Here is a 12,877-nt window from a genome sequence, read left to right on the forward strand (position 1 = left end):
CATTTCCGGAAAACATTGTTTCAAGTTCTGCGACTTCCGTCACCTCCGATACGTTGCTTCCCTCAGGAAGTGATGTTACCTTATTTCCGGATCAAACAGTACCGGGTACCACCAGGTACAACCTTCGACGAAGAAAATAGAACTACGGCACAAGTTTTTCCTGTGCATCTGGAAAGAAGAAGTGATTGAAGGTTTTCTCTTGTAAAAGAAAGTCCTTTTTGAACAAAAGGAAAAAAAAGGGATTCTGCTGGCTAGGGTTGGGGAAGGACTAAGAAGTTGCGCGACCGTAGTGTCGCCAGCAACGAACATTGGGGTCGTCGATTGAGAAACTACGATGCCTGCCACCTCCACCGCTGCTGCTCGCATTGGACTTGTAAATAAGGGGGTGACCAACTCGGACAACGAACAATGTGCCTGGGCCCCGAAAACGTATTGCTGTGTCATGTTAATAATAATTGGAATTTGTATAGTTATTGCTGTGGGACTTTGGTAAAACCTCTACTGCCAATTGAGATTGTACCTACTGCTTTGACTCCCTCTGTACACCTTCACACTTTGTCACCTAGAGATTCCCAGCATAGATGAAAGTACCATAATAACACTTTAATGATAATAATGAATTCAACGCATGCCATTTTTAACAAGAGTAATTGCTGGATTTGCACCCATTTACTGCAACATGGGAATGAGGGGCTAGGATGGTATATTCACCCTTTACCTTTAACGACTGCTTGCTATGCCTCTCTTAGAGCACTATTCTTTGGCCGATGGAATGATAGCATCTCAGGGAACTTTGATGGAACTAATTTAAATGATTTTGAGAAACGTGAATTGACTCCCCAGGGATGCTCGCTTTTTGCAAATAGAAGTAAACTTAATGTTGCTTCTATTAGGCCATCTGATAAACTATCTCTTCCTTTTCAAAATCTAATTTCCTTTAAAATGGCTCCGATAGGCAATAAGGACGCTGTGCCTCTTCCTACTCTATTAATCATAGCCCCGATTCAGTCCCCTTTTGTGTACAAAGAAATGACACTCGGTCAATGGGAGACTTTGAAGGTTGTGTGAACATTGTAAATTTGACCGGGGAGAACAGGCCCCTGTATGTAGGGGGGCCTGTCTATTTCGTTTGTGGTAGTTCAGCATTTCCCTGGTTGCCCAAGGATTGGCAGGGAACCTGTTATTTAGGAATCCTGTTACCTGGGGTATTCATAGCTAGTACATTGGGAGTCTCTAAGGCTCGCCCACGGCGGGATGAGAACGGAGATACCCCTGGGCAAGTAATGGGAGATATAGCAAAATCATTTGTTCCATTTTGGGGACAGATAGCAAATTCTGAAAATATTAGGGGACTAGCAAGGGTACTGGAGAGAACCATCAATCAGACCACTGATATACTCTACAATATGACACTAGAACAAAAGGCAATAAGATTGGTAGCACTCCAAAATCGGATGGCATTAGATGTCATCCTGGCAGAACGTGGTGGAGTATGCAAATTAGTGGGGTCCGCTTGCTGTGTTTTTGTACCAGATTCCTCAACGACAATTTTCAAAGAAATACAGAACTTGCACATCGTTAGTACTGAAGTGCATGTTCCTGTGGGAGATTGGAATATAAGCACCCGGTTCTGGGATTCTTCACGATCTTGGGGTTGGAAGGTGCTTTCGGTTATACTGGTTATTTTGGGAATTCTGCTATTCCTTTGTTGCTGTTTCCAATGTCTACCTAGTATATGTGCAATGCTAGGGGGATGTTGTGCTCAGGCAGTGAGCACAATAGGGCACAAACTGTATGCCCCAGATACAGCATCTAAAGAGTTTGTGTTACAAGAGGTTCTGATGAACGACCTAATGGCTATAGATATTACGGACAATGATTCAGGATGTATGGACGACAATGCATGGAGTTATTTAGAAAGATATTAGAAATGATATTAGCACCTGGCATAGGCCAAAAGGAGGGTTTGTCGGAATTGAAACAATATTATGCCTCCTATCGTAACAATTGTATGTGTATTGGCCTACGCCAAGTTGTCTAAAACTCATATGCGAACAAACTCCATGGCAAGGTCTTGACCTTAGAGAAAGTAATGCAAGTCGCCATCTTGGATTAAGCCGCCATTTTAGGTTCTCTTGTTATATGGAAGTCACCCTGAACATCAAAATGGAGGCTGAATGACATTCTGAGCAAGATTCTGGCCGTTGTGACCTCCGTACACATGAATAATTAATATGCCTGCAGGCCACTTGTCGGGGTCGCGAACTGAGACCTTGTCCTACTGTTGACCTATGTGTAAATGTACAACTATATCAGTGAAACTAATCAAAATGCATATATTAAAGGATTGACCTGGCAAGGAACCCATAGGCCCGGCTCAGAGAATGGTTAACCCGCGAGAGGGTTGGCCAAGGGTTGGACAAACCGTATAAAAGACACAAGTATTCCAATGTGCGGTCTCTCTCACTAACGCATTGAACTCTCATTGAAGTTCGTTATGTTACTCTGAGAGCCGAATAGCTATCCGTTTGTCAATTGACTTTGGTAACTGTTGTAGCTTTTGAATAAAGCACTTGTATGTTCTTTGTAACCTGTGTTGGTGTGTTTCTTTTTGGGCTTCCCGGCCTTATATTATTTCTCTGTTTCCACAGTTTGACAACATCAGTATATTCTCGGTGCAGCCCTAGTTTCACAAAGCAGATATTTTCCAGTTTGCAGAATCACAAAAGAGTACCAGTTTAACAATGCTTGCTTTTACCCGCTGTGCACTTTTTCCATGTATACATAATTCTGATACATTATCAGCATTCACAACACAAGTAGGTACCAGTTTCCATAATTCCAACACACTCCAAGTTTACCATTGCACAATTCTAGTACTCTTCCCTGTGCTATTGCACAATGTCATTACAACTAAGGATCCCGGTGTTATGGTATTCATTTTTGCACTGTTTCGGTGAAGAGTTATCCATATTTGCTTAATATTAATTCTAAACCTTCCAGCCATCACTGCTTTTGTTTTTGTTTTTTTGTCAAATTTTTTTTTTCTTCTTTTAATAAAAAAACAAGTTCTGACTGGTATATTTGCACATTTATTCCAATGCAAAAAATGTGTATATTTACGCCGCATAGTAGAAAAATTGAGCTGTGTCTTCCACATCAAATCCAACTGCATTCTTCCTTTGAAAACAATGGCTACTCCTGTGGCGGCTGCAGGCCGGGGATGCTTCTCAGCAGCCAGGTAAACCGCTCCAACTGAGGAATCCAGTCATTGCTGTACGCTCACCAAGCTTCCAGTTTGCAACAGTATTGGCGTTCAGGGCACAGCAAGGGGAGCCCAAGCAGGGAGACCTGCTTTTCTGTTTTTTTCCACTTTTCTAAAAAAGGTACAACAGTGTTACATCGCCAGGCTTTTTGATGCTGTGTTTTTTGTTGAAAATCTTCAGCCGAAAAAGCTCATCGAAAAATATGGGTTGGGTGGGTAAGGGGTAAGTGGTTTGGGGAATAGGGACTAGATAATTTATTTATTTGAATTTGTAAAGCGCACTACAGCCCAAGGGCATCGAGGCGCTGTTGCAAGAAAGTGGGCCTCATTCTGAGATTGGAGGTAGTCATGGTGCTATTTCCGCCATGACTGCCTCCAATAACGGTACCGGCACCGGTCTCGTTCAATGGGGACTTACCAGTGTAGTCCGACCTTTGCGGGACCGGTAAGTCCCCATTGAAAAAAACATTCCCCATTCTCATTTGAGCCCCTATAGGGTTCAATGGAAAGGGGGAAGTAGGGTGTCCGGTTAAAGGTGCAAATACAAAAGGTTTGAATGCAATAGGATCGGGTCAATAGGACCGAAAACAAAAGGTTCACATTTTTTTTATTATATATTTTTGGGGGATTTTCCGTTTAGGTAAAAAAGTGTTTTTTACCACAAAAACAGGGGTTGGGGGGGACCCCTCCAAAAAAAAAATATATATTTTTAAAAAAATAATAATTCGAACCTTTTGTTTTTGGTCCTTTTGATTGGACCCTATTGTATTTCGTTGAACCTTTTGATTCGCACCTTTAACCTATAACCGGGAAGTAGCTAATAACGGTACTGCAATTTGCGGTATCGTTATTGGCTCTGATTTCCATTAACAGATCCCGTCCATAACGCCTGGTCAGACCAGGCGTTAAAGGAGGGACCCGCTAAGGGAACTCATAGTAGGGCGGTAAGGGATTACCGGCACCGGTCTCCTTACTGGTGCCAGGTATCCCTTACCGCCCCACTCGGAATGAGGCCCAGTGTCTTAGTTACAGGTAAGAAGGCTTCGCTCAGGGTTACAGAGCGCAAAAGCCTAACAGAAACAGAATAGGGAAGGGGGATGTGGGGAATAGGGACTAGATAATAGGGAAGGGGGTTAAGGGGAAATAAGGGGTAAGGGGTGTGGGGAATAGGGAATAGATAATAGGGAAGTGGGTTAAGGTGCTATAAGGTGTAGGGGGCATGGGGAATAGGGACTAGATAATAGGGAAGGGGATTTGAGGGTGGAACCCCCAAATAAAAAAGAAAAACAATTGAATTATTTTTTTGGGCCAAAAATATTCAGCAAAAAACTCAGCGGAAAAAAAACTGTCGATGTAAGAACACAGAACCATGAATAAATACAGATAGAAAACAGATAGATTTCTGTTTGTATTTATTTGTAAAAATCAGTAAAAACAGAAAACAGGGACCCGTAATTATAACAAGGGTTGCCTGTGAAACAGTGCTATTAAATTCCTAGTTTGGAAAACCACAGTACACTTTCAGTAAACACCAAGCCCGAAAATCCCACTGCGCTCCTAGTTACCCGAATCCCAGGATATTGGTAGTGTGACATCCCCACTTCCAACTGTTCTACTATATTCACAAGTTGAACGTCTCGGCATATGTTTCCAGTATGTTTACCACCAGAATATTGAAAATAATCCCAAGTTATTGCTAGCTTGACAACCTCAGCATAACCCATTTTGAAAATCCCACTATACCCCAGTTTGACAACAACATTGTCTTAACCAGTTGGCACAAACCTAGAATGTCTCCAGTTTGACACAGCAAGTGCACTGCCACTTTGACAAGTCCTGCATACTCCTGTTTGACAAGCCCAGCACACACCTGTGCCCATATATCTAAAATAAGTGTTATGCATTCAGCTTCAGCAAGGTTGGAGAGGGACGGAGAGGGACGGGCACAAGCAGGGTTTGAAAGTCCATGGTTGGTATTTGTTACTAATTTACACAAAACCATGTTCAGGAACCTGACACGGAAATGTATAATGTCCCACCCACGGGGTGGCAGTACTTCTTTGAAGTGCATAGTTAAGGACCCAGGTGAGAGGCCCTGCAGCGCCAAACATATAGATGGAATTGCTTATTTTTCAGTAGAAAGTCAGTAATAGAAGTTATTTATATACTTTGTAGTCAGCACCCTGATGAAGATTGCTTACTGAAACATGCAATGGCGTTGCTGGTACGCCGAAACCCTAAAAGAGGACCACAAATAACAGTGTAATCAGAATGAATGTTATTTTCATTGTCTATACAAATATTAACGAAAGTAAATAGTGGTAATATGTTTTTGGTGTGGCATGGTCCGTGGCGGAATACCCCTTCACTTTTCAGAACCCAGTATTCATATGGCATGCGTAGCTGTTATTTAACAATCCTACTATTCTCACAGTTGGCAAAATTCCATTGAATACCAAGTTACAGCTTCTCAGTGTCTTCACAGTTTGAAACCCCAGGATATTCAGAGTCTGACATTTAGCAGAGGGTGCCTAAATAAACACAACCATGCTTCCACTAATTCTACTACTTCCTTCCTAAAAACTGCCATTGTTGGTAATTGTTTGATACCACAAGATGTCTTATTTCTCTCCTTTCGAGATCAGAAAAAACACACACACACACACACACGCACACACGCACGCACGCACGCACGCACGCATGCACGCACACACACACACCCCTACTTATACAATCACATGCATTCTACTGCAACCCCAACATAGTTTACCAGTTTGTTAGTGCTGTCTGTCCCTTCCCTATTCACACTTGTCCTCCTCATCCCCTGTTTTGTCCTTTTTCTTTCTTCAAAAACTGCTGGTCTGGTTATCCCAGGTGTGTGCGCAACACACCAATTTCTCAAACAAGGTACTGGCGCCGTAAGACGACAACGGGGGCCAATTGATTGAGCAGCATACAATCTTTGTAGCAATACAAAACAAAAATACATCCTCAATGATGGATCCCCGTTCACAGGCCAGTCACAGACCTCTACCCTACACATGCTTTCCACCATCAGACAGTCACTGGATCCTCAATACCAGGTTCCAGTGCACAGGCCAGTCATAGAACGCTACCCTACACATGTTTGCCACCATCAGACAATCACTGCATCCTCAATACTGGGTTCCTGTGCACTGGCCGAACAATCAACACCGGCCAACAAATGCTCCACAACTAAACTTCCCCTTTATCCTCAATACCAGGTTCCAGTGCACAGGCCAGTCACAGAACGCTACCCTAAACATGCTTTCCACCATCAGACAGTCACTGCATCCTCAATAACAGGTTCCAGTGCACAGGCAAGTCATAGAACGCTACCCTACACATGTTTGCCACCATCAGACAGTCACTGCATCCTCAATACTGGGTTCCTGTGCACGGGCCGAACAATCAACACCGGCCAACAAATGCTCCACAACTAAACTTCCCCTTTATCCTCAATACCAGGTTCCAGTGCACAGGCCAGTCACAGAACGCTACCCTAAACATGCTTTCCACCATCAGACAGTCACTGCATCCTCAATAACAGGTTCCAGTGCACAGGCCAGTCACAGAACGCTACCCTAAACATGCTTTCCACCATCAGACAGTCACTGCATCCTCAATACCAGGTTCCAGTGCACAGGCCAGTCACAGAACGCTACCCTAAACATCCTTTCCACCATCAGACAGTCACTGCATCCTCAATAACAGGTTCCAGTGCACAGGCCAGTCATAGAACGCTACCCTACACATGTTTGCCACCATCAGGCAGGCACCCCTTCTTTAATACTAGGTGCACGATCACCAGAGGAGGAGTTACTGAGCTAGCCAATAGGTCACAGTTGCATTATAAAAAGATGGCAGTTGGTCCTGGAGGCCTCACTAACTAACTAGTGAGCCTTGCTTCAAAGGGCCTCTTTCATGTGCATGGCAGCGGTGAGTGACCGTGACTGGGAATGCACTCCGGCTCTATCCCACTGGGGGATGCAACGTCACTTGGCTTTAGCTGGGAGTTAGGGAGCACTCCCTGTAGGGGACACAGTAAGGAAAACATTCCAGCATTCAGAACAAGGGTGATGGATCACCTGTTCCTCTGGAAACTCCTAAGGGTCCATCTGTTAAATTAAGCTTTTGGGCTTCATTAAGAACCTGGGATGTGGTTATCCAGTCACTTCGGGCATGGACAAATCTCTCACCCTGACCACGGGACCCCTCCCACCTGCTGCCCCGACTCCTGGCATTGTGACACTTTCTTGCAGAATTACTCCCCTGGTGATTTCATAGGATCCAAAACACCAGCCACTATACTGCCCCGGCAACCACATGTATCGGTCGACTGTTCTCCAACTTTGCCTATGTGTTGCCCATGCTCGAACTCCGGTCCATGCACTTCTGCCTCGTCGGCATGAAGTAAGTAGCCTAGGCGTCATTGCATTCTTCCCAAACAACAGGCTCAGAAGTCCCTGTAAAGTGACATGGCTGGCACGTTATTACACAAAGGAAATACATCACAAACAGCTGACTGTCACTCCCAACCAGGGGTGGACTGGCTTATAGGGAACTCTGGATATTTCCCGGTGGGCCTCGGCACCTTGGCCCTCTTGTGTGTGGTAACTTATTTTATTTCCAAATTTTCGCATAGGAAAAGAGTTAGGCCTGCTGAAAATCTGTAATATGGGGCCACTTTGAAAAGTCTTTCCAGTACCTATTTTGGTTCCCAGTCCACCCTGCTCCCAACCTCCTGGTGACTTATGCCTGGCCCTAATTGATTACCTGGACGGGTCACTTTCGCTGCAATGACCGCTGGAATGAGTGCGCTGGAAGCCCGAAGCAGGCTAGCGAATCAAAGAGGAGGTCTACTTTCTAAAGAGCGAGAATTTGATGTCCGGGCTCCTTCTTTCCTTTGCTACCTGCACATTTGAGTCTCCCTCCTACCCCAAACGTCCACCCAGGATGAAGTTGGGCCACTCTTAGCGGACAAATGCCCCCGACAACGGAATGACCCAGTATTTATTTATTTTATTGGTATACAGTGATTATAACGAAATATAAATAACACATTTGGGGTTAAAAGTATATATGGGGGTGGGGTAAGGGATAAAAAATGGGCGGGGGAGGTTGGGGGGTAATACAGCCTGCGAAATGGGGTGCTTGGGGGAGACCCCCCAAATTAAAAAAGAGAAAAAAATTCAAACTGTTTTTATTATTTGTATTTCACTAAAAAAGTTTTCGTTATTAGTGTGTTCGCTATAAACACATGAAACCATTTTATTGGGCATTTGTAAGGCGCTTATACATCAAGAAATTGTGTTTCAAAGCGCCCCAGTAGTGCTATCCCGGGTGCTCGCGGTGTTGGCGCCAGCTGCAGAATTTCTCACTCTTACTCTTTTACTTTCCAATACAGTTGGCAATCATTGTGTCACAAAAGGCCCTTTAAAAGCCAGATTTTTTTCAAGTAAAGCACCCATCACTGCGGTTTTGACTGTCAAGCAAACTGATGGCGGGTTCTTTGAATCCCCGATGAGCGACATTCCACTTGTCAGCGCCTGTCCCCTGCAGGGGCGGCGTGAACATATTACAGGGCAGTACTTACCTTGGGAATTAGCTTGCAAGACCCCAATACTGTCATCAAACTGCATAGACTTGATGTTGAGTGACGCCAAGATGCATTCTTTGTCCTGCAGCGAGGTATCATCAATGTTATTCTGATTGGCTGACAGGATGACGCACATGTCACAGAGGTTGATGTTGACGGCCCTTAAATCAGCGCGGCTTAATGGTGTCCCCTTTGGCAAAAGATAAAAATAAAAATAAAAAGGAGAGGGTAGAAAAACAAGTTACAAGGAGTTCTGGGAGACTGATCAGTGGGAGGACTGTTAATGCTGTGATATTGAGTTAATCTAACAAAGGGCCGGAGCGGTCAGGTGCCGGGCCGGCTTGTCCCTTGTCTAGCGGGTGGTGCTGGCATAATGTGCTGCATAGTGTACCACAGAGAGACTCAAGGAACGAGGAGCTGCCAGCCTAGCATTTTGCACCTCTACTGTGGCTAGCAAACAAATGAAGACCCATCTAGTTGCGTAGTTCAGCCATGTTGTATGCACAACCCAGAATAAACATAAACATAGGACAAGAGCACCGGAGAGGGCGCATCACATTACAAGGTGGTTATGAAGTTTAGGCAGGAGGAGAAACTGTTAGATGGCGAGAGGTAGAATGGTGCGGGGGGCAGACTTGTCAATGGATAAGCCATATGTTTGGATTACTAGGTCCGGGCGAGCACCACCCCAAAATGACCCACAAATATTCATGCGTCACTGTTTTGAAAATGTGATGGCTAGCAGCATGCACTCACCACTCTTGGGCGGAATGTGGCAACCTATCCCAACCCACCACCACAAGCACAACACGGCCTCGCCCATGCCCCCAGGATAGCAGACCTCTATATACAAAACACAGGGCCCCCTGAAGAGGTCTCCATGCATTGGGCCGGTGCTATAATAAGGCAACTACAAGCTTCTGCCCACACACTCCCAGCAGAGGGCCACTGGAGGGTACCATGTTGCACTTAAGAGGTGAAACCTGCGCTCATTGTATTTGAGGTAGGTGCCACCATGGCACTTCCCGTGGGGCAGCCAAAGTCCTCCTACCACTCTGGCCTGTATGGGCAAAAATCTGCACACACCATTCGGCCCCTTTTCTTTTCCCCACTAATCACAGTCCGGTTTAACCCAGGTGGGGGAAAACACACCACTATTCAGACAACCTCGGGAGGATAGCTCAGCGGCAACCTGCTCGCCTTGGAAGTAAGACGACACGGAGCAACACAGGTTCGATCCCCCCGGGTCCGCACTTAGAAACCTCTGGGTATTAAGCGCGTTATAAATAACCTATCATATCATAACCCTTGGCGCCGTATCACCACTATGGTGACAAAGGCGTGGTATAAATGCCTATTAACATGACATAGGTGTCACCCCGTCAGATTGGGGACACCCCACGTTCATGAACAGTGCAATCTGCAAAGGGTGTGTTGCATCATGTGTACAGATAACACTAGCCAGGTCTTGAAAGAATGCTTCATGCTCTAAGCAATAATTACGTGAATTCCATCCATTACAATGGGCAGGTGGGAACATTAAAGACAAAGGTTTGTTAAATTAACCAGAACAAGACAGCGATACACTGGAAAGAAAGCAGGAGAAAACTCAAGGAAAGACAGGCTGGTGGAACATGGTAGATAGCAGAGGTGATTTATGGGGATCCCCTTGAATTATTATTACTTTCATTATTTTTAGGGTATTTACTAATAAGCCTATGATGTATGTAACCTTTAAGACTCGTAAGACTTATGTAACTGTTAATATGCCTATGATACATGTAACCAACGTCGTGACACCTAAGGGTTTGGGTGTGTAATCAAATTCAATAAATAAATAATTAAAAATAAATCAATATTTATTGAGCGGGGACCTAGCTCTGGGAAGCAACGGATCCCCCTTAAGAAAATGCATCTTCCTCCCCCTTGGTTGTGCGTCACTGCAGCTCTGGGCTTCCAATCTGCTGTCCCCCTCAGGGCCACACTTTCCCGCTACAGTCAGGCCTATGCCGCTGTAATGACATCCCATGTATAATGCACCATAGACTTCAGGTGCCCTTCCATGTCTATCGAGTGGGTAAAGAAGCACACACACCCACAGGACTTAAACATTAATTAGAAATAAAAACACTGCACTGCATCGGCAGGCATTAATAATGTCATAAACAACTGCTGTCAACCTGTCACACTTCTGCAAACATCAAACTGGCTTCACGCTCAGGCACCGGGGCGCATGTGCCACAGTTGCAGTGCTTGATAGCAAGTGAAATGCATTCCTGACTTGGGGGTTGGAGGGGTCTAACAGTGCGGCAAATCTGCGGTAATAAGGTCTCCCAGGGATGCCTTCTCACAAGATGCAAAGGAGGGAAGGGCTATGTCCCTGGGGCCAATAGCCAGGCAAAGGGAAAACAGAGCCTCCAGGTCCTCAGAGACCTGTCCACCCCCGGCACCCATTGCAGAGAACATCAAAAAGCAAGCCCCACTCACCGGGAGGATGGAAACCTTTGGGAAGTTGTGCAGAGTTTCCCATTCACGCTTCAGATACTCAACGGAGCCCACAAACACGATGGGTTTCAGCTCGTGGTAGTGGAAGTTGCTCGCCCGCAGTGGCATCACCAGGTTCCGTAAGCCAATCAGGGCCGAGGTCACGTCGCCAAAGATGCAGACAACCACGTGGCCGCTCAAGACTGTCATGGCCGCTTCGCTCCGTGTCTGTAATAAGGGTTGAGTTGGGTACAAAAGAATGGCGCTTAAGATTTTGAGCACAATAGTTACATTTTGAAAAACAATTGCCATTGCTTAAGAACACACTATGGAGGAAAAATGGTAGTAGTGTCAGGAAGATGTTGCGTAATTCTCCAAAGGAGTCAGATACACATCGATGATCAGAATACCATAACAACAAAGCAGGAGTGTTCTGCTCTGGAAAGGGGCAGAAGTGGGCATTTGGTGTAAGGGCATAAGGCACAACTTTGCCATCTTCCGACATTCACTGTTACAGCTTGCCGAGATCTAACTTCAGCGTCTCCTTCTCCTGTAGTCGAAGTGGTGCACCTTTGGAGCATTTGGCCTGGCAGTACTTACACATGCATAGGAGGGCTAATGAATGTATGGGATTGAAGAATGTCAATTATATGAAGCACAGTAGACAGCTTGGCCAAACTGAGAATATATAAGCAGCAAGGCTTTCGGATGCTACGAACATCAAGAGCCGATGCTCGGGTCATCGATGACACAATCTTCAGCCGAGTTCTACAAACTGTGGCTCCCTAGATGTTTTGGATTATGACTCCCATGATCCCTCAGCATTAAACAAACTGTCTAGAGCTGATGGGAGTTGCAGGCCAGAACATATGGGGAGCCAAAGGTTGCATAGCCTGCTCTAAATCCAGTGGTGGAAAACATCTGCTTGAGAAAAGATCTCACCATCCATCATTCATACATATCAAATCCCATGTCCCTGGTGGGCTCTGTTTCCCCTAGATATAGCCTCGCAACCTCCAGGATGCTTGATTGTGCATCCACTCCAGCCTTGGTCAAAGAAAACTTCTGATGTTCATGTTACACTAAAACAGAATGCGTATACTGAGCCAAATGCACACCATACGCTGATCCAGAGCAAGAGTAAGTCTCTGAGGGACGTTCTTTACTTTATTTGAAATAGAACAATGCACAAAGAAAATAACACATGTTCTTCTACTTCCCAGAGGAGGTTGGAAGGTCTTTATCCAAGATCTAGTGTAGAGGAGGTCCCAGGTGTGACCTGCACCCCTGCCCCCATTGCGAGTTGCCAGTAAGGTACTCGCCGTGGTACGTGACGTATGAGGAGCAAATGAACCAACAGAGAGCCGCACTGGGACTCTGCCCCTTGTACGTAGGGAGATCAATACCAGTTGAAGCAGCCATAAAGCGACAACCCTGGGCAGCACAATACCCTATCAGACAGCCATACCAGCCACTGATACGAAATGAGGAATACCTGCACACGGTCC

General features: G+C 45.4%; 1 protein-coding gene across 13 annotated transcripts in view; it reads right to left on the reverse strand.

Annotated features, from left to right (window-relative positions):
• KCNMA1 (potassium calcium-activated channel subfamily M alpha 1) overlaps positions 1 to 12,877 on the reverse strand; it is a 1,925,602-nt gene that overhangs the window by 244,650 nt on the left and 1,668,075 nt on the right. For all 13 annotated transcript variants that reach the window (XM_069610985.1, XM_069610992.1, XM_069610991.1 and 10 more), the window contains 2 exons: positions 11,373 to 11,597; positions 8,883 to 9,075 (listed from right to left, as the gene is read on the reverse strand). In XM_069610985.1, the coding sequence (XP_069467086.1) occupies positions 8,883 to 9,075; positions 11,373 to 11,597 (418 nt within the window). The remainder of the gene's footprint in view (positions 1 to 8,882; positions 9,076 to 11,372; positions 11,598 to 12,877) is intronic.

This window comes from Ambystoma mexicanum, chromosome 8 (assembly GCF_040938575.1).
Source record: "Ambystoma mexicanum isolate Mex_15411 chromosome 8, UKY_AmexF1_1, whole genome shotgun sequence".
In the NCBI taxonomy this organism is placed as follows: domain Eukaryota; kingdom Metazoa; phylum Chordata; class Amphibia; order Caudata; family Ambystomatidae; genus Ambystoma; species Ambystoma mexicanum.